The 25585-nt window shown below is 37.3% G+C and overlaps 1 protein-coding gene and 1 pseudogene across 9 annotated transcripts; both read right to left on the bottom strand.

Annotated features, from left to right (window-relative positions):
* Positions 1–3990: 3990 nt before the first annotated feature.
* Positions 3991–10637, bottom strand: LOC107788421 (serine/threonine-protein kinase ATG1c-like; annotated as a pseudogene).
* A 92-nt stretch (positions 10638–10729) lies between these two features.
* Positions 10730–17989, bottom strand: LOC107813408 (pentatricopeptide repeat-containing protein At4g14850-like). 9 transcript variants are annotated; one of them, XM_075256126.1, is made up of 6 exons: positions 13849–17989; positions 13490–13582; positions 12825–12919; positions 12251–12324; positions 11742–12085; positions 10879–11257 (listed from the first exon to the last, which is right to left on the bottom strand). In XM_075256126.1, the coding sequence occupies exon 1, from the start codon at positions 17306–17308 to the stop codon at positions 14657–14659; it is 2652 nt and encodes an 883-aa protein (XP_075112227.1). In that variant the 5' UTR covers positions 17309–17989; the 3' UTR covers positions 10879–11257; positions 11742–12085; positions 12251–12324; positions 12825–12919; positions 13490–13582; positions 13849–14656. The 9 variants fall into 9 exon arrangements, 8 of the variants coding, with proteins under 8 accessions (XP_075112228.1, XP_075112227.1, XP_075112229.1 ...); XM_075256128.1 differs by having other exon boundaries at positions 11742–12011; XM_075256127.1 differs by having other exon boundaries at positions 10875–11257; positions 11742–12011; positions 12251–12919.
* Between the last annotated feature and the right edge of the window lie 7596 nt (positions 17990–25585).

Here is a 25585-nt window from a genome sequence, read left to right as displayed (position 1 = left end):
CTTCTTCAGTTGAATCTTCAACTTATCAATTTCTTCCAAATTCTTGGAAGCTATCAACATATCATCAACATATAGGAGAAGATATACAAAGGAACCATCTTTAAGCTTGTGCAAATACACACAATGATCGTATTTGCTTCTCTTGTACCCTTGCTGCAACATAAACTCGTCAAATCGCTTGTACCATTGTCTAGAAGATTGTTTCAATCCGTACAACGATTTTTCAAGTTTGCACACCATATTTTCTTTTCCAGCAACTTTGAATCCTTCTGGCTGAGTCATGTAGATTTCCTCCTCCAAGTTTCCATGTAAAAACGCAGTTTTTACATCCATCTGAACTAGTTCCAAATCCAATTGTGCTACCAAAGCCAACATAATTCTAATGGAGGAATGTTTTACAACTGGAGAAAACACTTCATTGTAATCAATTCCCTCCTTTTGAGCATATCCTTTGGCCACCAATCTTGCTTTGTAGCGAACATCTAATTGGTTAGGAAATCCTTCTTTTTTGCAAATACCCATTTGCACCCAATTGCTTTCTTTCCCTTCGGGAGATTGGCCAATCTCCATGTATGATTCTGATGAAGGGACTGTATTTCATCATTCATGGCAATCCTCCACTTATCTTCTTCTGAACTTTGGACAGCGTCTTTATAAGTAGTAGGAACATCATCAGCTACAATTGAGGTTGCACAAGCAACCGTCTCTATGAGACGAACAGGTTTCGTTATTGTTCTTTTTGGCATGCTGGTTGCTATTGATTCAAGTTGTTGTTGAGATTCCTGAGTTGGAATCTCCTCTACTGGCTCTCCTTCCAGAGGGTAATCTTCATTTGTTTCCTCCTCTGCTTCTTGTGTAGGAAAAATAAATTTTCCCTCAAACTCCGCCTACTTAGAAGCACCTTCATTTTGTTTGGTATCTTTTGTTACCTTATTTACCATAGCAAATTCATCAAAGGTAACATCTCTGCTGAATATTACTTTCTTTGTCATAGGACACCATAAGCGATATCCTTTGACTCCAGAAGTAATTCCCATAAAAATAGCCTTCTTTGCCCTTGGATCCAATTTTGACTCCGTCACATGATAATATGCAGTTGAGCCAAACACGTGCAAAGAGTTATAATCTACAGCAGGTTTTCCGTACCATTTTTCAAATGGTGTTTTGCCATCAATAGCAGCAGATGGTAGACGATTAATGAGGTGGCATGCATATGTAATTGCCTCAGCCCAAAATTCTTTGCCCAAGCCAGCATTGGACAACATACACCGTACCTTCTCCAGCAAGGTCTGGTTCATACGTTCTGCCACTCCATTCTGTTGTGGTGTATGTCTAACAGTGAAGTGTCGGACGATGCCATCATTTTCACAGACCTTATTGAAATGATCATTTTTGTATTCACCTCCATTGTCTGTGCGAATACACTTGATTCTCCTGCCTGTCTGATTCTCCACCATCGTCTTCCATTTGAGAAAAATTCCCAACACTTCATCTTTGCTCTTCATTGTATACACCCATACTCATCGGGAAAAATCATCAACAAAGGTTACAAAATAGTGCTTCCCACCCAAAGAAGGTGTTTTGGAAGGACCCCAAACATCAGAGTGTACATAATCCAAAATGTCTTTAGTATTATGGATCGATGTACCAAATTTAACCCTTGTCTGTTTCCCTTTAACACAATGCTCACAAAACTCCAAGTTGCAAGCCTTTACTCCTTTTAACAATCCTTGATCTGATAGAGTTTTCAAGGATTTTCCTCCAGCATGTCCCAAGCGCATGTGCCATAGCTTGGTTGCTTCTGCCTCTTTGTCGTCACTGGATGTTACTGTCACTGTCCAAATAACTGTACTGTCACGATAGCGGTACATATTATTATTCTTCTGATTAGCCTTCATTACCACTAGTGCACCGGAGCATACTCTCATCACTCCATTTTCTGCAATGATTTTGAACCCTTTTGATTCTAGGGCTCCCACAGAGATGAGATTCTTCTTCAAATCTGGTACATATCGAGCATCTATCAATGTTCTGATCATTCCATCATGGTTCCTTAATCGTATTGAACCAATGCCATATGAGGTAAGAGGGCTGTTATCCGCTGTGTGGATGACTCCATATTCTCCTTCTTGAAATTCCACGAACCAGTCCCTGTTGGGACACATATGATAGCTACAAGCCGAGTCCATCAACCATATGTCTGATGATGTTGATGACTCTGTTGTAACTAATGAGAAGTCTGAATCATCACAGTCAGCTATATTTGAATCCATAATAGCCTTTCCATTGTTATGTTTGGCCTTATTCTTCAACTTCGGACAGTCTTTCTTCCAGTGCCCTTTTTCTCGACAAAAGGCACATTCATCTTTGCTGGGTCTGGATCTTGATTTGGATCTTCCCTTCTTTGTCCTCGTTTGATTTTGAGGACGACCCCTCACAAACAGTGCTTCTCCTTCTCCGCCCTTCTGTTTTTCTCGCTTTCTTTGTTCATAGTTGTACAAAGCTGAACAAACTTCTCTGAGAGAAATTTCGTCATTTCCATGGAGTAGAGTAGTTTCAAGGTGCTCGTACTCATCAGGAAGTGACGCCAACAACATTAAGGCCAAGTCACCATCATCATAAGTTGTATCCATATTTTGCAAATCTGTGACTTATTGAAACTGGTGATATATTCATTCATCGTGGTACCAGGAATATAGGTGAAGTGAAACAGTCTCTTCTTCATGTACAATTTATTTTGACTGTTTTTCTTCAAAAATTTATCCTGCAGTGCTTTCCATAATTTACTTGCAGAAGTTTCCTTTGTGTATGGATATTTCTGCTCTCTAGCAAGGTAGGATCGAATGGTACCGCAAGCAATACGGTTGATAATTCTCCAATCTTCTTCTCCAATAACATTTGGTTTCTTTTCTTCAATGGCCAGATCTAGCCCTTGTTGAAAAAGGACATCTAGAACCTTGCCTTGCCACATCCCAAAATGTCCGAACCCGTCAAAAATTTCTACCGCAAATTTCGCATTTGACACAATTCTTGTCATAAGCGAAGATGCCAATGATGACGTATTGTTGACACTTGATGTAGATTCTTCTTGTTTATTGTCCCCCATATTTGACACAAATATTATTTAATAGCTGACGACACAAATCAAGATTATTTCCTTTCTGATGTAGTAGATCAGACTAAGCTGCAACTACAGAGCATACTCAGACAGAACCTTGACTCAGTTACCAAGATAAATCTTTTCTGATGTGGAAGATCAGACTATGCTGCAACCACAGAGCATACTTAGACAGTACCTTGGCTCTGATACCAATTGTTGCGGAAGCCAAATGTATATAGTGTGAATAAGTTACAACTACTATACCAAAATTATGACAGCCACCAAATAATAAATAAGATAATAAAGCAACAATAAAGGGAACACCAGAATTTACGAGGTTCGGCTAATTTTGCCTACTCCTCGGACACAACCAATATTTTATTTCACTCCAAAAATACAAGTGAAATAATACTAAAGAGAGAAGATACAAATGCCTTAAACAGATGAGAAGGCAAATGAGAGGTGTGTTTCAATCCTAAACATTAGGCCTTCTTTTATAGGGGAAAAATCCCCCCCAAACTTAACTCCCAACCAATGTGGGACTTTGGCATTTTGCCAAACTTCAACAGATTACACAATTATTTTGACCACAATAAGCTGCTATTTTAAGTCCCCAAGCTCGTTAAAATTCTCAGGTATGGTTAGTAATTTCTTGTTATCATACGTTGTTTTAACCTTGTTGGTCTCACTTCCCAGGTATTGCTAGTGTTGCTTGTGATCTTAACTCCATTAACCTCATTATTCTTACTTGTGTTTCCTTTTTTTGCTTTTCGGGTGTAGCTGCGAACTTGTGGAGAAGAAGTGACTGAGATTGAAGTAAAACCTAATGGTTCTTGGCGTGCAAAGCAGAAGGCGACCGAAGGAATCTTGGGGATCTAGGGCGGTGGCACTTACCTGATGGGAATCTCATTGAATCTACAATCCAGAGGAGGATCAATTTTGCTTGGAGCACTAGAAACTTCTTTCCTGTCAGCTCTTGCATCCTGGGAAAATCCACATGAAGATCTCTGTGGTATTCCAGCGAAAGGAGGACCACCACGAGGACTGCTGGAATCATTATCTAGAATAAAAGGTAAACCATCTTCTTGAAAAGTTTCCTCAGTGCTCCTTCCAGGATTTGGATTTTTCCAGAAGAAAACCATCTATTACCCTTTGAGGTTGCTGATTCCTGTGTACCATGTCCAACACATAAAGTCCAAGTGAGGAAACGGGTATATAGTGCCAAGAATTCTAATTCATCAACTAGCTTACCGAGACAACTCATCTGGATGCTTCTGTGCAAGAAATGGGTGGTTAAAGAACTCTTCAAATGTCAAGCGCTCCACTGTGTTTTCAGATATGCAGAAAAAGAGAATTTTGAACTTCGCATTAGAAAATGGCAGGCAATGGTTACTCTGGCTTTAAATCTTATGGCCTTTTCAATGTCAAAACATGTAGAGAACTACGACATAAGTACTCAAGTTACCATCCACGAGGGAGTTTAAACTGTTGAAATCTAGACAACATAAATGAAGTACCTGGATAACGGCGCAATAATTTTTGACACAAATCTATGCAATGAGGACTTAAATGCTTGGCATCTAGAGGAAACTGCAATTTAGTGGATTTCACTATGTTTGGAGCAACTACAGGAAGAATGGAGAGAAATTTTTTAGAACAAGGCTACAAGGCATTTGAATTTCTCCAATCAAACTGAAAACGAAAGAAACAATAAGGTAAGTTACTATGCACAGCTGAAAAGGTATTAAACCTTTATTTGATTGTTTCCAATAAACGGGGTTTTGCCAGTTACAAGCTGAAACGGAACGGCATCAACACTCCAGAGATCTGCCTGTGTTCGGGACCAAAAGTTAACAGGAGCCTAAAAGAGAATAGCCTATAGAGTGGTTTAGTAGAAAGAGAATACCACATTCGCATCATACTTCTGAAGCTGCATTATTTCAGGAGCCATGTACAATGGCGACCCAGTAAACGGGGTTTTGCCAGTTAAAAGCTGAAACAGAACGGCACCAACACTCCAGAGATCTGCCTGTGTTCGGGGCCAAAAGTTAACAGGAACTTAAAAGAGAATAGCCTATGGACTGGTTTCGTAGAAAGAGAATACCACCTTCGCATCATACTTCTGAAGCTGCATTATTTCAGGAGCCATGTACAATGGCGACCCACATAGAGTTTCTGCAAGCACCCAAGGCTGCAAAGACCTGATAAGAGGGGATGGTACTTTTGAGATGTTTGGAATTTTGAGTGAATTACTTAGGAGAACCTTTAACCCTAAGGCTGCAAATCCTAAAATAGAAGGGAAGAATGAAAGAAAATCTGCAAATGTGTTGTCTGACAAGAGATGAAATGTTAAGGAAGGGTGGGCATTAGGAGAATGAGGTAGCAAACAGTGTACTATAACTTTACCTTGCAAACCCAAAATCAGCAATCTTCAGGGTGGAGTTGTCATCAGCTGCGGACTGTTGCGGAAGCCAAATGTATATAGTGTGAATAAGTCACAACTACTATACCAAAAATTATGACAGCCACCAAATAATAAATAAGACAATAAAACAACAATAAAGGGAACACCAGAATTTACGAGGTTCGGCTAATTTTGCCTACTCCTCGGACACAACCAATATTTTATTTCACTCCAAAAATACAAGTGAAATAATACTAAAGAGAGAAGATACAAATGCCTTAAACAGATGAGAAGGCAAATGAGAGGTGTGTTTAAATCCTAAATATTAAGCCTTCTTTTATAGGGGGAAAATCCCCCCAACTTTTGTTTTCCCACCGATGTGGGACAAACATTTTGCCAATTTCAACAAATCTCCACCTTGGCAAAATTCCACATCTTCAATTTTCTCTCAATAACAAATTTTGGTTGTGTCTTCATCTTCAATCTTCAGTGTTCAACAATGTTGATCAAATCCAAACAATGTTGAAACTTGATCGCAGTCACCACCTTTGTCAGCATATCAGCAGGATTCTCCGTAGTATGAATTTTCTTCACTGTGACTCCACCTTCTTCTATGATTTCTCGTACGAAATGATACCGAACATCAATGTGCTTCGTCCTTGCATGATACACTTGGTTTTTCGCTAATTGAATAGCACTTTGACTATCACAAAAAATTGTGATACCTTTTTGTTCAACACCAAGCTCCTTTAGCAATCCTTGAAGCCAAATTGCCTCTTTCACAGCCTCTGTAATAGCCATGTACTCTGCCTCTGTTGTAGACAAAGCAACTGTTGACTGCAAAGTAGACTTCCAACTAACTGGTGCCTTTGCAAAAGTAAACACATAACCAGTAGTTGATCGTCGTTTGTCCAGATCACTCGCAAAATCTGAGTCACAATATCCAACTACAGACTGATTGTCTTCCTGCTCAAAAACTAACCTGACATCTACAGTATTATGAATATACCGTAGAATCCACTTCACAGCTTGTCAATGCTCCTTCCCTGGATTGTGCATATATCTGCTAATAACTCCAACAGCTTGTGAAATGTCAGGCCTTGTGCAAACCATTGCATACATCAAGCTACCAACAACATTTGCGTATGGTACCTTTGACATATACTCTCGTTCAGCTTCATCCATTGGCGACATATTAGTACTTAGCTTAAAATGGGGAGCAAGTGGAGTACTAACTGGCTTAGTCTTGTCATCTATGCCAAAACGTTGTAGTACTCTTTTCAAATATTCTTTCTGAGATAAACAGAGTTTCTTTGAACGTCTATCTCTTATTATCTCCATGCCAAGAATTTTCTTTGCCTCACCCAAATCCTTCATCTCGAACTCCTTCTTCAGTTGAATTTTCAACTTATCAATTTCTTCCGAATTCTTGGAAGCTATCAACATATCATCAACATATAGGAGAAGATATATAAAGGAACCATCTTTAAGCTTGTGCAAATACACACAATGATCGTATTTGCTTCTCTTGTACCCTTGCCGCAACATAAACTCGTCAAATCGCTTGTACCATTGTCTAGAAGATTGTTTCAATCCGTACAACGATTTTTCAAGTTTGCACACCATATTTTATTTTCCAGCAACTTTGAATCCTTCTGGCTGAGTCATGTAGATTTCCTCCTCCAAGTTTCCATGTAAAAACGCAGTTTTTACATCCATCTGAACTAGTTCCAAATCCAATTGTGCTACTAAAGCCAACATAATTCTAATGGAGGAATGTTTTACAACTGGAGAAAACACTTCATTGTAATCAATTCCCTCCTTTTGAGCATATCCTTTGGCCACCAATCTTGCTTTGTAGTGAACATCTACTTGGTTAGGAAATCCTTCCTTCTTTGCAAATACCCATTTGCACCCAATTGCTTTCTTTCCCTTCGGGAGATTGGCCAATCTCCATGTATGATTCTGATGAAGGGACTGTATTTCATCATTCATGGCAATCCTCCACTTATCTTCTTCTGAACTTTGGACAACGTCTTTATAAGTAGTAGGAACATCATCAGCTACAATTGAGGTTGCACAAGCAACCGTCTCTATGAGACGAACAGGTTTCGTTATTGTTCTTTTTGGCCTGCTGGTTGCTATTGATTCAAGTTGTTGTTGAGGTTCCTGAGTTGGAATCTCCTCTACTGGCTCTCCTTCTAGAGGATAATCTTCATTTGTTTCCTCCTCTGCTTCTTGTGTAGGAAAAATAAATTTTCCCTCAAACTCCACCTGCTTAGAAGCACCTTTATTTTGTTTGGTGTCTTCTGTTACCTTATTTACCATAGCAGATTCATCAAAGGTAACATCCCTGCTGAATATTACTTTCTTTGTCATAGGACACCATAAGCGATATCCTTTGACTCCAGAAGTAATTCCCATAAAAATAGCCTTCTTTGCCCTTGGATCCAATTTTGACTCCGTCACATGATAATATACAGTTGAGCCAAACACGTGCAAAGAGTTATAATCTACAGCAGGTTTTCCATACCATTTTTCAAATGGTGTCTTGCCATCAATAGCAGCAGATGGTAGACGATTAATGAGGTGGCATGCATATTTAATTGCCTCAGCCCAAAATTCTTTGCCCAAGCCAGCATGGGACAACATACACCGTACCTTCTCCAGCAAGGTCCGGTTCATACGTTCTGCCACTCCATTCTGTTGTGGTGTATGTCTAACAGTGAAGTGTCGGACGATGCCATCATTTTCACAGACCTTATTGAAATGATCATTTTTGTATTCACCTCCATTGTCTGTGCGAATACACTTGATCCTCCTGCCTGTTTGATTTTCCACCATCGTCTTCCATTTGAGAAAAATTCCTAGCACTTCATCTTTGTTTTTCATTGTATACACCCACACTCTTCGAGAAAAATCATCAACAAAGGTTACAAAATAGTGCTTCCCACCCAATGAAGGTGTTTTGGAAGGACCCCAAACATCAGAGTGTACATAATCCAAAATGCCTTTAGTATTATGGATCGTTGTACCAAATTTAACCCTTGTCTGTTTCCCTTTGACACAATGCTCACAAAACTCCAAGTTCCAAGCCTTGACTCCTTTTAACAATCCTTGATCTGATAGAGTTTTCAAGGATTTTCCTCCAGCATGTCCCAAGCGCATGTGCCATAGCTTGGTTGCTTCTGCCTCTTTGTCGTCACTGGATGTCACTGTCACTGTCCCAATAACTGTACTGCCACGATAGCGGTACATATTATTATTCTTCCGATTAACCTTCATTACCACTAGTGCACCGGAGCATACTCTCATCACTCCATTTTCTGCAATGATTTTGAACCCTTTTGATTCTAGGGCTCCCACAGAGATGAGATTCTTCTTCAAATCCGGTACATATCGAACATCTGTTAATGTTCTGATCATTCCATCATGGTTCCTTAATCGTATTGAACCAATGCCATATGAGGTAAGAGGGCTGTTATCCGCTGTGTGGACGACTCCATATTCTCCTTCTTGAAATTCCACGAACCAGTCCCTGTTGGGACACATATGATAGCTACAAGCCGAGTCCATCAACCATATGTCTGATGATGTTGATGACTCTGTTGTAACTAATGAGAAGTCTGAATCATCACAATCAGCTACATTTGAATCCATAATGGCCTTTCCATTGTTATGTTTGGCCTTATTCTTCAACTTCGGACAGTCTTTCTTCCAGTGCCCTTTTTCTCGACAAAAAGCACATTCATCTTTGCTGGGTCTGGATCTTGACTTGGATCTTCCCTTCTTTGTCCTCATTTGATTTTGAGGACGACCCCTCACAAATAGTGCTTCTCCTTCTCCGCCCTTCTGTTTTTCTCGCTTTCTTTGTTCATAGCTGTACAAAGCCGAACAAACTTCTCTGAGAGAAACTTCGTCATTTCCATGGAGTAGAGTAGTTTCAAGGTGCTCGTATTCATCAGGAAGTGACGCCAACAACATTAAGGCCAAGTCACCATCATCATAAGTTGTATCCATATTTTGCAAATCTGTGACCAACTTATTGAAACTGGTGATATGTTCATTCATCGTGGTACCAGGAACATAGGTGAAGTGAAACAGTCTCTTCTTCATGTACAATTTATTTTGACTGTTTTTCTTCAAAAATTTATCCTCCAGTGCTTTCCATAATTTACTTGCAGAAGTTTCCTTTGTGTATGGATATTTCTGCTCTCTAGCAAGGTAGGATCGAATAGTACCGCAAGCAACACGGTTGATAATTCTCCAATCTTCTTCTCCAATAACATCTGGTTTCTTTTCTTCAATGGCCAGATCTAGCCCTTGTTGAAAAAGGACATCTAGAACCTCGCCTTGCCACATCCCAAAATGTCCGGACCCGTCAAATATTTCTACCGCAAATTTCGCATTTGACACAATTCTTGTCATAAGCGAAGATGTCAATGATGACGTATTGTTGACACTTGATGTAGATTCTTCTTGTTTATTGTCTCCCATCTTTGACACAAATATTATTTAATAGCTGACGACACAAATCAAGATTATTTCCTTTCTGGTGTGGAAGATCAGACTAAGCTGCAACCACAGAGCATACTCAGACAGAACCTTGACTCAGTTACCAAGATAAATCTTTTCTGATGTGGAAGATCAGACTATGTTGCAACCACAGAGCATACTTAGACAGTACCTTGGCTCTGATACTAATTGTTACGGAAGCCAAATGTATATAGTGTGAATAAGTCACAACTATTATACCAAAAATTATGACAGCCACCAAATAATAAATAAGACAATAAAACAACAATAAAGGGAACACCAGAATTTACGAGGTTCGGCTAATTTTGCCTACTTCTCGGACACAACCAATATTTTATTTCACTCCAAAAATACAAGTAAAATAATACTAAAGAGAGAAGATACAAATGCCTTAAACAGATGAGAAGGCCAATGAGAGGTGTGTTTAAATCCTAAACATTAAGCCTTCTTTTATAGGGGGAAAATCCCCCCAACTTTTGTTTTCCCACCGATGTGGGACAAACATTTTGCCAATTTCAACACGGACAACAAAAGATTCTGTTTGATCAAGGCAAAGGGCAATAGTCAATGAGTTGACAATTCTACCTTAAAACCCATTCAATTTCTGAAATTTTTTCCAAAATAGCTCCTATCTCCCAAAGAAAGAATTACTACGACACTATTCATTCATAGAAAGAGACACTATTCATTCATAGAAAACCACACATTTGGTTCCGTTCCCTCAACTAAGATACCAAATTGCGAACTAATATATCTGTCTACGAACAATCTTCTCCTTGAATGGCTTCCTTTTCCTTTGTTATTTCGTTTTGATTAATGAGCTAATAATGAGAAACCTACATTGGAGAAATGTGATTTGCTATTCAAGAATAAAGCAACTGAATGCCTCAATCACCTGTAAGTCATGCCAAGTACTTCCTAAAGTTAAATTTTTTTTCCAAATCCTTAACTACCACAGAGAAAGTGGAGAAGAGATCATACAATAATTAAGCATGATAAAAACACCAAAAAGCAGCAGCAAATAAAAAAGGAATACAACGTTGGCATTTGCTTAGAGGGCATCCAAGATTGCCTGGAACAAAATCAGCAACCACTTCAAGGTCACTGTCGCTGTCAGCATTTTCAGTGGCAGTCCTACCACCAACACAAGGACAAACGCGAGCAAGAGTATCATCAAATACCTCACCATCTGCCTCATTAAGGATCACATTGAGAACCTAGAAAGAAAACAAAATTTTATTCGGACACCATAACAGGATCATTACAACATGTCCAAGGCACATATACATGTCTATTGTTAGTCAAGCTAGATCTAAAGCCACCAGAAATATATTACCGCAGCAGCAGCTAGATAAAAGTAATAATAGAAGATAGCTTTTACAAAAGATTCTCAACTACAACTCTACAAGTACATATACTCGAACTCCACAACCCCCAGTTGAATTTTGCTCAAGAGTCAAGTAGCCATCTGACTAGTCTTTGAGAATCTCAGAGATAACAGCAGTTACTGCTCATTATCACAGATATAGTGCACAACTCTTAGAAACACTCAAAGCAGCTAATGACAATACGATAAAAGAGAAAACAAGATGAGACAAAGTGATACTATACACAATAAATATTTCCAAAATAATACTACAAGCGCCTCCGAATACTTAAAATGCAAATAAGTTACATGTGTAATTGGGAAAATTTGACTACCTGTTGGAAAGTACGGCGATTTACAAGTCTAACCCCCAAGCAAAAGACACGAGCATCACATCCTGTTAATATAATTTTGTTAATTCCATCTCTGTGGTGAAACTAATATCGTCTCCTTTTGTCTTTTTATTCTCTTGAGCCGAGGGTCTTTCGGAAACAGCCTCTCTACTCCTTCCGGGTAGGGGTAAGGTCTGCGTACACATTACCCTCCCCAGACCCCACTTGTGGGATTTTACTGGGTTGTTGTTGTTGTAGTTGTCAATTCCATCTCTGGAGCATGGTGTGACCGGTCAAAACATCAAGACATAAACTTGAGAGAAGCATCCAGGAAACCAAAAGCCTTTCTGTATGTATATTCAATAAGAAAACCAAGAAATTGCAATAGCAAACATGAAATACAACTACATTAACGTATAGTCATTGAGAGTTTTGCCAGCACATATATGTACAACTATTCTGCCACTCCCAAAATGTACAAGATAGAAGAGTATGCATAAATGAGTACTAACTATTGGGCCATCATCTAGGCCATTTGCACCCAGCAATTGTGAACCAGGTCTATTTATGCAACGTACTGGAATTCCTGTCGGTTCAAATATAATTAGAGTTACTGCACTGACAAAAAAACACTGTTACAAAATTAAAGCGTGTGAATTAGTTTTTTATCATGTTTATGGAAATTGTAGCTTTTGGAGGAAACAAACAAGAACAAAAACAGAAACTACATTCAACCTGAGAAGGGTACAAAATAAAAGTCAAAAACACTGTTCCAAGTTTGCTTGCGCCTGTGAGTTCTACAACTGCATATTCTTGCAATTTGAAGATTTTGGTAGCAGCAGATTCTGACTAGTTTAAAATTTTAGAAGTAGAGCATGTACATATGCTTGTGTGAGAGAGCTCAAGAAAGTGTCTCCGTCATCATTAGCTAAAGATTGGAATACTAAGGATTCGAAATTAATAAAATCAGCTCATATTGCAGCATTTTATCCTAAATTCTAGGTAAAATTTTGTTTTAAAGAAACATGATGCTTCTCCTACTTTCTGTTGAATTTTTATGCTGCGCAGAAAGGATGCTTATCTCACTTAAAATGTAAAATAGGAAAATTCATGACGCCTGTCCTGAATAGGGTGATCCTTCTTCATTGGCTCTACTTCCCAGCTGGTACAAGTGGAAGAACCTGCAAACAAGCACAGAAACATGAATGTCTTGTCACCTTTCACTTTCCAATTATTTATGAGAAAGTTAGAATCAGCTTGGCTACATTGTTTGGTGACCTCCTATTTTAAGATTAGACTATTATATTCTTAAGTAAACATTCGAAAGTATACCTACTACATCATGTCATGCAAGATATAAATATACAACAACCAATGCCATCATGGAAGTTCCAGACCATATAACTTAAGACGACAAGTTTCTCCCAAACATTCATTACAAGGACAAGGAGCAAACAAGAGAGTACAAACTCCAGGCCAAGAGAAAAAGCTAAATAACCAAAAAAGGTACTTCTCGACCCTTTATTAGTAAGTGAGCAGCTATTCACCTTGCCAAATCACCAATAAATTACAATCCAAGCATCAAACTTTTAAGGTTCCAACACCTACATACATGAGCTGATGAAGTGCAAAACTGAGATGCCAAGATCCCTGTGATCTAGATGCTAATTTCTTGAAAGCAAAGTAACTAAACTTGTAAGTTTTTTTTATTATTTTTCTTCTGACAAATAAGTAACAAAAAATGTACTTACAACTCCTATGTGGGTTAGCTTTTAATTCTGCTAGCTACAGTATTGTTTCACCATATCTGTAATCTTTCCACTAATACATAACCCGTATGTTCCCTGCAACCACAAAAAAAGGCAAAAAAATATTGACATGAAAAGTTTTTGCTGACATAATAAAAATATTGAGTTACAAGCTTGCAACCACAATGTTACAACCAAATGGTAAGTGTTTTTCCGCTCTTCGTTTAATTACTTATAGACAATATTAATACAGCAAATTTCCCAATTCTACAAAATATGATCTTTTCAAGAATATAAATAAAAAATTAAAAAATAAATTAATTAATTAAAAAAAGAGCAATTGAACTTGTCAATGGAGCAACCAGCAAGATGAAGCCAATCAAGGAACTGAAAAGCCTGGAGCCAAGGTCACTGATAACGTAAAGTCCAGGAAACGAAGTTGGTAACAACACTCCAGCACTTCTACGATCATTTCGGTCCCTCTTAGGCAACAGGTCAGAGCACTGTCACACAGCAAGTCCTCACCCACACAAGGAACGAAGCCATCCTGAAATCGTAACCCAAGAAATGATCTATCCCATCAAAACTGAAAATGGGTTTAGAAGATTAGTTTATCATTCACAATGGATAGTAATCTGCTAATTTATCTTGAAATTCCACTGTCAAAAGATTCTACTGCCAGTTCGAGTTTTAGGAGCATAATAGTTCGACAAAAGTAAGTAGCATAGACTATAGCACATCTACTATAAGCCAAAGAGCAGTTAAAGGGATGATACGAAGGAACATGAAGCAAGAAACAATTTATTTTTGTTTGAAATCATTCAACCAACCTATCATCAGCTTCGAAGGAATTTATAACCTCTCATGTGGATAGTTTGGGGGGAGAGAAATAGGAGAGTTTTTGAGGGGATTGAGTCTCCTTTTTTCAAATAGTCTTTTATCTTTGATCGCTTTTTGATGCACTCATATAGCCCCTACTTGTGTAGAAGATTGGGCGTCTTTTGTAGAGAATCATGTTTTGATGTAAATTCTCTACTTTTTGGTATACTTCTTGTATACGGGAGTTTTTCTCCCTTTTGATTAATACAATTTACCTTATCAAAAAAATTACCACAGACTTGCTCATTGGCAAGATCTTGCAACCAAATAGACAGTGGTCCACCTTCAATATCACCAGTAATCCCCACATGAACAAGAGCCATCTTTGAAATGGTGAAACCGGTTAATATCTCTAATAATGATCTCCCTAGAGACGATTTTACAAATGAACTTGAATGCTGTATGGCAGTCCAAACAAATCCGAAGGTTCTTCTTCACTCTAATAGGAGCACCAGGAGGTGTAGCAATCAGCCCAAATGCAACAGCTAGTTTCTCGCTGTGATAGGAGAGAAGAATCTCCTTTTGTTTCCTCTCTACATCATGGAGATCAGTATCCACCATAGGAACATAACCAGCTTTAGCCATTAGCTGTCCCAACTCCTCTAGTTTGGCATATATTTCATCATTTCGCAAATGGCTTCTGTCTCCCACTATAAATGTGAAAATACTATCTTTAATTTCAATCCAACTCATACCAGGTTCCTTTTTTACTCTACTGTCCTTCATCAGTCTTCTTACTTTTGCGACATCTCCCCACAACCCAACTGATGCATAAATATTTGCAAGAAGAACATGAGTGCCAGATTTCTCTGGTTGAAGATTAAAAAGCATCTCAGCAGCACGTTGCCCTACCTCTACATTCTTATGGATTCTTGCAGCACCCAGAAGTGCACCCCAGACAGATGCATTAGCTTCAAAAGGCATCTTATTTACGAGATCAATAGCGTCATTTAATTTTCCAGCTCGGCCCAGGACATCAATCATGCATGCATAATGCTCTTGAGTTGGTTCAATCGCAAACGAGTCTTTCATTGTTTCAAAATACTTCTTGGCTTCTGCAACTAACCCAGCATGGTTACATGCATAAAGGACACTAACTAATGTTATGTGATTGGGAGATACACCATCTTTCAGCATCTCACCAAATAAATGAAGTGCCTTTTTCGCATATCCATGTTGGGCAAGTCCTCCAATCATTGCAGACCATGAAACAATACCTTTTCTAGGAACCTCACTGAAAGCACAGTTAGCATCCTCTATACTTCCACACTTAGCATACATGTTAACTAGAGAGTTACCAGCAAACACATCTGACATGAACCCGAACTTCAACACATGAGCATGTATTTGTTTCCCCTGTTCATAAGCTGATAGATTTGCACAAGCATTTAAGAGAGAACTGCAAACAAATGAGTCTGGCTTGAGACCCATGCCCTGTAGCTTCAGATATAGTTTCATGGCTTCTTCACCTCGACCAAGTAGAGCATAAGCTGTTATGAGAGAGGTAAAAGATGGCAAATCCGGAGTAGGGCACTCGTCAAAAATTGTAGCTGCATCATCCAGCTGGCTACATTTTCCATAAGAATCAACAAGACTGTTTATGACAAAGGTGTCACACTGAAATCCCGACTTCACAGAAAGTGCATGAACTTGTTTGCAGACGTTAGGAGCCTGCAAGCCAGCAGCAGAGTTTAGGACGGCTAATAAAGTTGTCTGATCAAATCCAATTCCTTGGGTGAATGTCTGAACAAAAAGGTCTAGACATGCATTGTCTGCCTCATTCTGTGAGTAACCAGAGATCATAGCATTCAATGCAATTAAATCCTTCCCGGGCATCAGATCATAGATCAACCTCGCGTACTTGGTTAAATCGCACTTGCAATACATATCGATAAGGCCAACACTCACAAACGGATCCAGCATGATATCTTTCTTTATCAAAAGAGAGTGTAACCCTTGACCCAATCCAGGGAGCTCCAGTGCAGCACAAGCTTTGAGAGCACTCGACAATGTGAACATATTTGGCCAAATTCCTGACCTTCTCATCTGATTCAACATATCTATAGCCTGGTGGTGACATTCATGAAGAACACAACCAGCAATAATAGCATTCCACGAAACAATGTCAGGTACCACAATTTCATTAAAAACCGTAATGGCATCCTTTAGATTTCCCCCTTTAGCATACATGTCAACGAGTGCATTAGACGAGAAAGGATCAGAATCATAGCCAAGCTTCACCAAACACCCATGAATTTTCTTTCCTTGAACAATATCTCCTAACCCAGTACAAGCATTCAGTATGTTGGATAAACTATATTCATCGGGCCTGACTCCACTAACTATCATATCCCCAAACATGCACATCGCCTCGCTGAAAAAATCATTCTGTGTGTAACAAGAAAACAAAGCATTCCAAGAAACAACATTTCTTTCCGGGATTTCCTCAAACAACATCCTCGAGTCAAGAAGCTCGCTACATTTCGCGTACATAACAACCAAAGTGTTCGCGACAAAAACATCAGACTCGAATCCCGTGACCACAACAATCCCATGAATCTGCTTACCCAAGAAAAGTTCCTTCTCAATAGAACATGCTTTAAGCACACTAGGAAAAGTGAACTCATTACACTTAAGACCCAATGAATGCATTTTGAAGAAAGCCCAAATAGCATCTTTACCAAAACCATTCTTAGCATACCCAGAAATCAAAGATGACCAAGAAACTAAATCTGGTTCAGGACTTTCAGCAAGCAGTTTCCATGCATAGTCAAATACGCCACATTTTGAATACAAATTGATTAAATGGTTCCTATGTTTGCTATCATTTAATAATCCAGTTTTGGTTAAATGGGCTTGAATTTGAAGACCTGGGTTCAAAGACTTTGTTTGGGAAAGCTGTGAAAGTAGCTTTGTGTAGGAAAGGCGCCAAAGGTTTGTCATGCTTTGAATTGAAAGCAATTTTCCAACTGGGTTAGGGGTAATAAAAGGAGGATCCGGGATAACTTATCAGGTTCTAACGTCATCAGATTGGAAGCCTACGTCTTCAAGCAAAGGTCGTTGTAGTATAGTGGTGAGTATTACGTAATGGACGGTTAGCCGCTAATAACACGTGTATTTATTATTAAGCCACTGTTTAAAATGTCTTTAGACTTTAGCCACTGCTTTAATATACTTTACCTGCCCAGACGAGAACACTCTTCTGCTCGTAAAGTTCAGGACCAAGCGTCCTTACATGTCCTTAACTTTTGAACTTGCAACTCTAAGTTCAGGACTTCATGACCACATGTCCTTAACTTTTGAACTTGGAACTCGAAGTTCAGGACCACCTGTACTAAGTTCTGTGCTTGTAACTCTAAGTTAATGACTACTTGTCCTTAACTTTTGAACTTGTAAGTCTAAGTTCAGAACTTATTGTCCTTAACTTTTGAACTTCTTAGCCTAAGTTGAGGACCTATTGTCCTTAACTTTTGAGCTTTTTAGCCTAAGTTCAGGATGATCTATGTTGAACTTATTCTTGCCATTTCAATAGAGAGAAACTTAAGGAAATGATGGAGTTGCAACACAGACAGCCTATGTATGCAATATACAGAAAAAAAAAGTTTTGGAACAGAAATCATGGGATAAATTTACGAAATATTCAATTTTATAAAAATATCTATAAAATTGATGGAACATGTATGTAACTCACAACTTTTCACTGCAGCCTGTAGAAGTTAGAACTCACAGAGAGTTTCGATAACTAATGCTCGACATAGAATGAAAGGTTTTAAAATACAAAATCAGATAGCTCTACTGGGTATCATTATGCGGCAAAGAACATTTCAGATAGCTCTACTATGATACCACTGTATTTCCGTTTGGGAAGGAAAAAGTAACAACGTCCTTTCATATTAATTTTAATAAACTAGTGGCTACTTTTGCTCAGCATTAAAAATGTTGGATAAAAAGTAAATACCACTTTCAATAGTGGCTACCCCATACAATTTTTACGTATTCCCGCCTGTCACCGGTTTCTAACATCATCAGATTGAAAGCCTACATCTGCTGCCCATTTTTCTTTGAGCCAGTCCAGGTTCCTATCCTGTCGCACTTTTTCGGGCTGGTCCATTTTCATGCTGACCTTGCCCATTTGCCATGTTTTGAGGGGGAAGTGCATAGATAATCATTTTTAGGGATGTTGTTTAGAGATTAGCCAGCACTTATTTTGTCCTAAAATTTTAAACTAAAAATCTTAACTTTAGGACAATTCAGGATATTTTTGTCCTGAAATATTGAATTGAAAAACTGAAATTCAGGACGTACTAGCTAATTTCTAAATAGCAGTCCTTCAGAGTGGCTACATGATGTCATTTCTACGTGTTTCGATGTGGGTGTGATTTTAGAACAATTAAAAAAATAAAATGAAATAAAATAAGTAGGATTTGCATTCTGGGCAACATGGTGGACATACTTATTGTCATGTGTGTTTTACATGTGACACAATGACAATGTAAATGCTACTTACACCTATGGGGAAAGAGGCTTCTATGGCAAGGGATAAGAAAATCTGTGATGACATGGTAAGAAGAACCATGTTGGACTGTTACCAAGATGAAAGGCAAGAATGTCAATGTTGAGATATGTAGAATGGCCTTTGTAGGTTGTGTTTACTACATTTGGCAAGAGAGGAATCTAAAGGTATTTCAGAGTTACCAAAGAAGTGTTGGGATGGTTACAAGATAAGTGATCCAAGACATACTATGTAGATAAAGCATGAAACATACAATGGCCAGGAGGCTTGAAAGCTTAAACTTCTATCCATAGCGTAATTAGACTGATAGGTTGCTACATTAGATTATAGTAGGCGGATATTTTTGTAACTGCATAGAAGTTATGTAGTTGCTGAGAGTTTTGAGGTTTCATGCCTAACTTTAGAGCTTTTTGTTGCTTAGATACATATACATAATTCTTTTGGTGAAATAAAATTTTAGTTACCAAAAAAACAATGACAATGTAATTTAATTTTGCCTAGTAAATTTTAGCACAAACACACATATGACACATGTGACACAATGACAATGTAATTTAATTTTGCCTAGTAAATTTTAGCACACTAATATTTTAAGACTTAGCTTAGCTATGTAAATAATTTTCTTATAAAGAGATTGAAAGCTACCTCTCTCCGATCAAGAGAAAAAGATTTTAAAAAAATTGATCAATAAGAGAAAAAGATAATTATTAAAACATTAGTATATTGTTAGTACAAGTAGTAGGGGTGTACATACGTCGGGTTGGTTCGTATTTTACAATTACCAAACCAAACCAATTGTGTCGGATTATTAAATCTAAAGACCAAACCAAACCAATAAAACTCGGGTTTTTCATTATCGGTTTTTCTCGGGTTTTCTCGGGTTATTCGGGTTTTTTCGGTAAAATCTCCGTAGAACAAAACATATAAATTATGCTCAAAATATTTCTTTAGTCCTAGTTAGATACAACTATATAAAGTATTTTTCAAGAAAATAATACAAAATATGAGATATGTCATGACATTATCCTAATACATGACTAAACGCTAAAGAAAAAATAAAAATAGGTTATGCATGTGAGCATGTGATTTTTACTTCATAACAATTACTCCAAAAGAAATAAATAAAAAAGTAAAATAGTTTTCCGTTACATGCAATTTTTGAGAATTTTTTGTGGCATTTTATTAATAATTTGCATTTTTGTGCGTGCATGTTTATTTTTTCTTAATTAATGAAAAATACAAAAAAAATAATATATATGCATGTGCATTTAGTAATTAATTTTGAATTTTTAGAATTAATTAGTCATATAAAGGAAAATACAAAAAAAATACCCTTAGGATTTAATTTTATAATTTGTGGGTTAAAACTTAAATCATAATTTATTTGGCAATAATCGAAAAATCATAAAAAAAAAATAGGCATTTTGTATTTTTTGTGTTTAACTGTGATTTTGTACTTAACCTAATATTATTTAAGTTAATTTGGCTTTTTATAAGTTAGAATAGGATTTTAGGCTTTTAAATTTCGAAAATTAGTTTGAAAAAGAAAGAAAAAGAAACAAATTAAAAGAAGAGAAGGAAATCGGACCAGGCCCAATAATCATCATCCCAATTCAAACATTCCTTTACCCGGTCCAATTGGCCCAAGCCTCACAGACGTCCCAAACGATGTCGTTCCGTCATGCCCCCATCCTGACCGTTGATCTCACTTGATCAACAGTCTAGATCGTCCAACCCTCACCCACATCCATTATCCGACCCTGACCCGTTACTAAACTGGACTGCCCCATCATTTCTTTTAAATCAGAGCCGTTGGATCCCATCACCCAACGGCCCAGATTAAGAGATCAATTTCTAATATGTCAAAAGACCCCCCAAACCCCTTTTACCCGTCTCATTTCCAAACACCGCCCCCCCTTTCGTCTCTGAAATAGACGAACCAAACGACCTCTGAACCCTAAGTGCTGCTCATCCATCCCCTCACCATAAACCCGGCGGCAACCACTCCGAATCCGACCAAAATAACACACCTGAACCGCCAAAGCACCCTCTTTCCAAAACCCTTAACCTTATTCTTCGAATCCTCGTAGAACCCTTCGAATATTGGATCGAAGATGAATCCTAAAATCCCAAAAATGGGCGATTGGGGGTTATTGTGAACGGATTAGGTCCGTTTGGACTTTATTCTTGTGTTTTGCTAAAACAAAACACACGAATAATGTCCGAGTGGACCAAAATTGGAGAGATGTCGAAAATCCAAGTTTGTTCTTGCTTAGATCAATTTCAGGTACTTCTGTTTCCATTTTCTTGTTTATTTTTAGTCGTTTGATGTCGTCTTGTTCTCCTACCACCCTTTCTTTCGATTTCTTTTTCTTCACAGTTTCGCCGGTTCAGCCCGTATAATTAGGTCGATTGTTTGGTTGTTCGTATCGGTTATCGACTATGAATTAATTGTATGTTAGTTAATCCGTTACGAATTGGATACGAATGTTAATCGATAGTTTAAACTTTACTGATTCTGATTTTTAGGTTGTGTTGGAATTTCTGTTTGCATTTTTTTGTTTAAGAATTCGATTCGCTTTGCTGATGCTTGACTCATTAGTTTAAGCTCACTGTTAATTGATTTTGTCTGGGCTTGTTTAATCCTAATATGCTTACTGCTAGGTTTTAATGGATAATTGAATAGTTTTGAGTCAAGATCACATTGTGGTTGAAGTTCAGTCCAGAATTTTGGAAGTTGAATTGGTTATAGCTGCAGTTTTAATGTAGATTTCAGAGTTTAGTTTGGGATTTGAAAACCTAAAAAGGGTTTAGATTAAGTGGACTGCTAGTTGAGTATGTAGTGAACCATTAAATTAATGAATAATTTAATCAAAAGAGAGAATCTATAGTGCAAATACATCCTGGCTGACATCTAAAAAGGTGGGAAGTCAGATGTAGGATGACTTTTAATAATAAAAGCTGAGAATGCACATGGAACAGGTAGTGAAACCTGTTGTACTGTAGGATATGTATTACTTTTTGAACTTGAGGAGATTTTTAAATAAGAAAACTCATGCTTAGACAACAAAAGGTGGAAAGGACAGATTATGAATTATACTTTATGTCTGGGCAGCCTATTTATTTTTGAAGGGGGAGGGCTCCTCTTTTCTGAAAAGCCTATAAAATCAAACGAGAGGAGACCCCTGGGAGGCAGAACTTCAGCCATAAAAAGATTCCCATTGAAAGTCTCTCTGATTTTTCTCAAAAATTGAAATCTGCATTTGACATTCAAATATACAAAAAATACAAAAAAAAGACTAGAAAACAGAAAACCAAAAAACATTTTTCATTGCTCATTCTAATCATTTTTCAAATTCCTTTTTTTGGATTGCTTCATTCCCGTTCTAAGCTCTAATTCTAAAGATATTTAGAGGTGTTTAATGGTTTGTTAGAGTGAGTTTGAGTCTACTTAGCTTGGATTTGGTTAAGTTCTGTTCCAGTGAAGTCCTGAGGCGTCTAAGTTCAATTTCGAGGGCTTTGAGTGCATTTTGAATGTGTATTGGATTGATCTATGGGAATCTGCTTGATTAGTGAATATTTCTGGGTTTTAAAAATCACTTCCTGGATTGCTCTTTGATTTTATACTGCTGGATTTTGGTTGCTGTTGTCTGCTCATCTTACTGCATCTGCTGACCCCTTCTCCTTCCCTTTGTTTCATTTCCAGGTACACACTCGAATTAAGCTTTAATGTAGCTTTGATTGAAAGATGAAATGGAAATATTCATGACTTGGCCTCCACATTTGTGCTCATGTAGCTTACCATGTACCTGTGTTTCAAAATAGATATTAGTTAATATGTAATTACTTAATATAGCTTAGTTTCGATTGGTATTGGTTGGGATGGTATACTGTATAATTAGATTTGTTTTGGATTGTTAATGGACTATCTAGTTGCTGGAACTTTGTTTAGTTTAATATCCTTAATAACGTCATTTTGTTGATTAGTTTAACTGAAAGCTTTAGCAACAGAATTAACTGGTTCTAGATCTGCATTTTGTAATTAATCATTAAACAGTCGAGTAGTGGACTAATTTCAATTCATTTGTAGTTAGTCTTGGACTGTCCTGGGATGGCGTAATTGGAAATTTGTGTCAATACAGCTGTTTAGTATAGCTTTAGTATGATTCAAGTTCATTTAGCATTAGATACCTTATTCATAGACACTGAGTCATAATTTAATCTGTGCTTAAGGGAATCCATCAATAACTCACGTAGTTTGTTAGTTTAATAGCATGAAGTTGAGTTTTAACTTGGATTGATGGGTTTATACAACTATATACGTTTTGAATTCAAAAGCACTAGATACATCTCATCTCTGAAATAATACACGTTGCATTTGCATGTTGAAAGATACATCTTATCCCCACCCCTTTATAAATGAAATTAATGTTCACGTTTACCATATATGTGCACTGTTAAATGAATTGAATGGTCTGAGTGTCCATTGATTGAGGACTAGCGTGCAATTTGAATTAAAAAAGGTTATTTGGGCATAAAACACTAGCAGGCCTCGAAAATTGAAATCGTTGTCATGTTTATGGGCTCACTGTCACACCTCCTTTTTCCGCCCCCGCGAGGGTACAAGGAGTTTTTTCCAATTAAAGGACAATCCAAACGGGATTTGTTTATTTATTTCAGAGTCGCCACTTGGGAGATTTTAGGGTGTCCCAAGTCACCAATTTAATCCCGAATCGAGGAAAAGAATGACTCCATATTACAGTCTGCGTACCAGAAATCCGGATAAGGAATTCTGTTAACCCGGGAGAATGTGTTAGGCATTCCCGAGTTCCGTGGTTCTAGCACGGTCGCTCAACTGTCATATTCGGCTTGATTATCTGATTTTATACAAATATGAGCTCATGTGCAAGTTTTAACTCTTTACCGCTTTTATTATTATATTTCAAAAGAATGTGAACATCGTTTAAAAACATGTCTTTGGATTGCGTCACATGAAATGCACCCGCAATCCGGAACACATTTTTATTCAATGTTTTGGGATTTGGATTTGGGTCGCATGAAATGCACACCCGAGTTTAAGAAGGTAAGATTATTAAAATGTGCGCCTAAAGCAATTAGCGTATTTATTATTTTGGATAAGGCCGTGGAGTTTGCTAAGCGGCCGATCCCGAATTCTAAGTAATTAACGCATGCATTTGTGAGGGCCCCGCAATCTGTGTGTTTTATTTGGCGATGCTCGTCTCATTTATTTTAAATGGACAAATCCTAAAGCGACTACATTTTTCCTATTAAACTTAGTCTCTAAAATAAAGAAAGAAAATCATAATTAATTACGAGTTTTTATTTTATTTATTTAAGAAAGCATGACATAGTAATTGCTAGATTAATACAAATATTGATGAAAAGGAATTTTACTAAAAAAAATTGAAATTATAAATAAAATAAAAATTCGACAACTAATATTCAAAAGACAAATACAGCTAGATTAAAACTCAGCATTGTTAAAAAAACTATTGAGATTAATTCTTCACAACCATTTGAAACTAGATTTAACCATAATTACTAAAGCTTATTAGAAAGTTTATTAGACTTAAACGTTCTTCTAATCTTGCCTGAACTCAAATCATGCCTTAATGCCTAATTTACGAAATTTAATTTAAATTCATGTCTTAACTAAATTTAACTACTTGTTCATGATTAACCTACTGTTGATAATCTTGAAACCTTCATAACTAGTGAATTAACCCGTTTTGCCAAACCGATTCATTAAAGACTAACTTATGTTATTTTTTCTTGTTCCAATTATTATTCAGTAATACATGAAATAGCTTAAATACAATCAATAAAAGGAACACACAAAAAAAACGAAATTAAAACTTCAAAATTTCATTCTTCATATGTATTCATGCTTCCACATTATTAGCTTGCAATAGCTAGTATTATAGTCGTGTACCTGGTATTGGAAACAAAAGAAGATGAAGATGAGAATCAGCAGCAGTAATAACAATACAACATAGCAACAACAACCCAGCAACAGTAACAACCCAGGAACAAAGCTTGCAACCCAAAAAAGAAACTTCAAGCTTCGATGAAACAACAATAATTAATGTTAATTTCAAACAAAGAAGGAAAGTAAAAGATTTTTTTTTTCAGTTTTTTGTTCTCTCCTTTAGTTTTAAAATTTCTCCAATTTTTATCTCTTTTCCCTTCTGTTCTGTTTTCTCTGTTCTCTCTTTTCTTTTTCTGTTTTCCCAGATAATCTCCTCTTTCTTTTCCCCCCATTCTATGTATATATAATAACCAAACAGATCCGCCCTCCTTTGAAAAAACTTCACTTACCCGACCAAAATCCCAAAAAATCTGCCAATTTTCAACAAAATCCCACTAAGGAATACTTTTCCTTATTTTATTCCGTAAATTAAGGCATGATATAAGGGTCTGTCCTCCACTAACATTAAACTAATATATAAGCTTTTGTCTCATTAGTGCTTGACTAACGGACCATTAATTTAGTCAATTCTGCCCATTTTCCATTCCCAAAATACCCCTTTTAATCTCACTACCTAATGTTTTGTCCCCCACTACATTAAATAAATATATCAAACCCCAACCCATTACCTCTTGTCCCCCATGCCTAACATAAACAATTATATCACTCACACCCCATTACATTTTGTCCCCCATGCTTAACATAAAATTATTCAAAA

Source organism: Nicotiana tabacum, chromosome 6 (assembly GCF_000715075.1).
Source record: "Nicotiana tabacum cultivar K326 chromosome 6, ASM71507v2, whole genome shotgun sequence".
NCBI classification, from domain to species: domain Eukaryota; kingdom Viridiplantae; phylum Streptophyta; class Magnoliopsida; order Solanales; family Solanaceae; genus Nicotiana; species Nicotiana tabacum.
The sequence above is the reverse complement of the archived record's forward strand: the minus strand, read 5'-3'. Positions and strand labels throughout refer to the sequence as shown.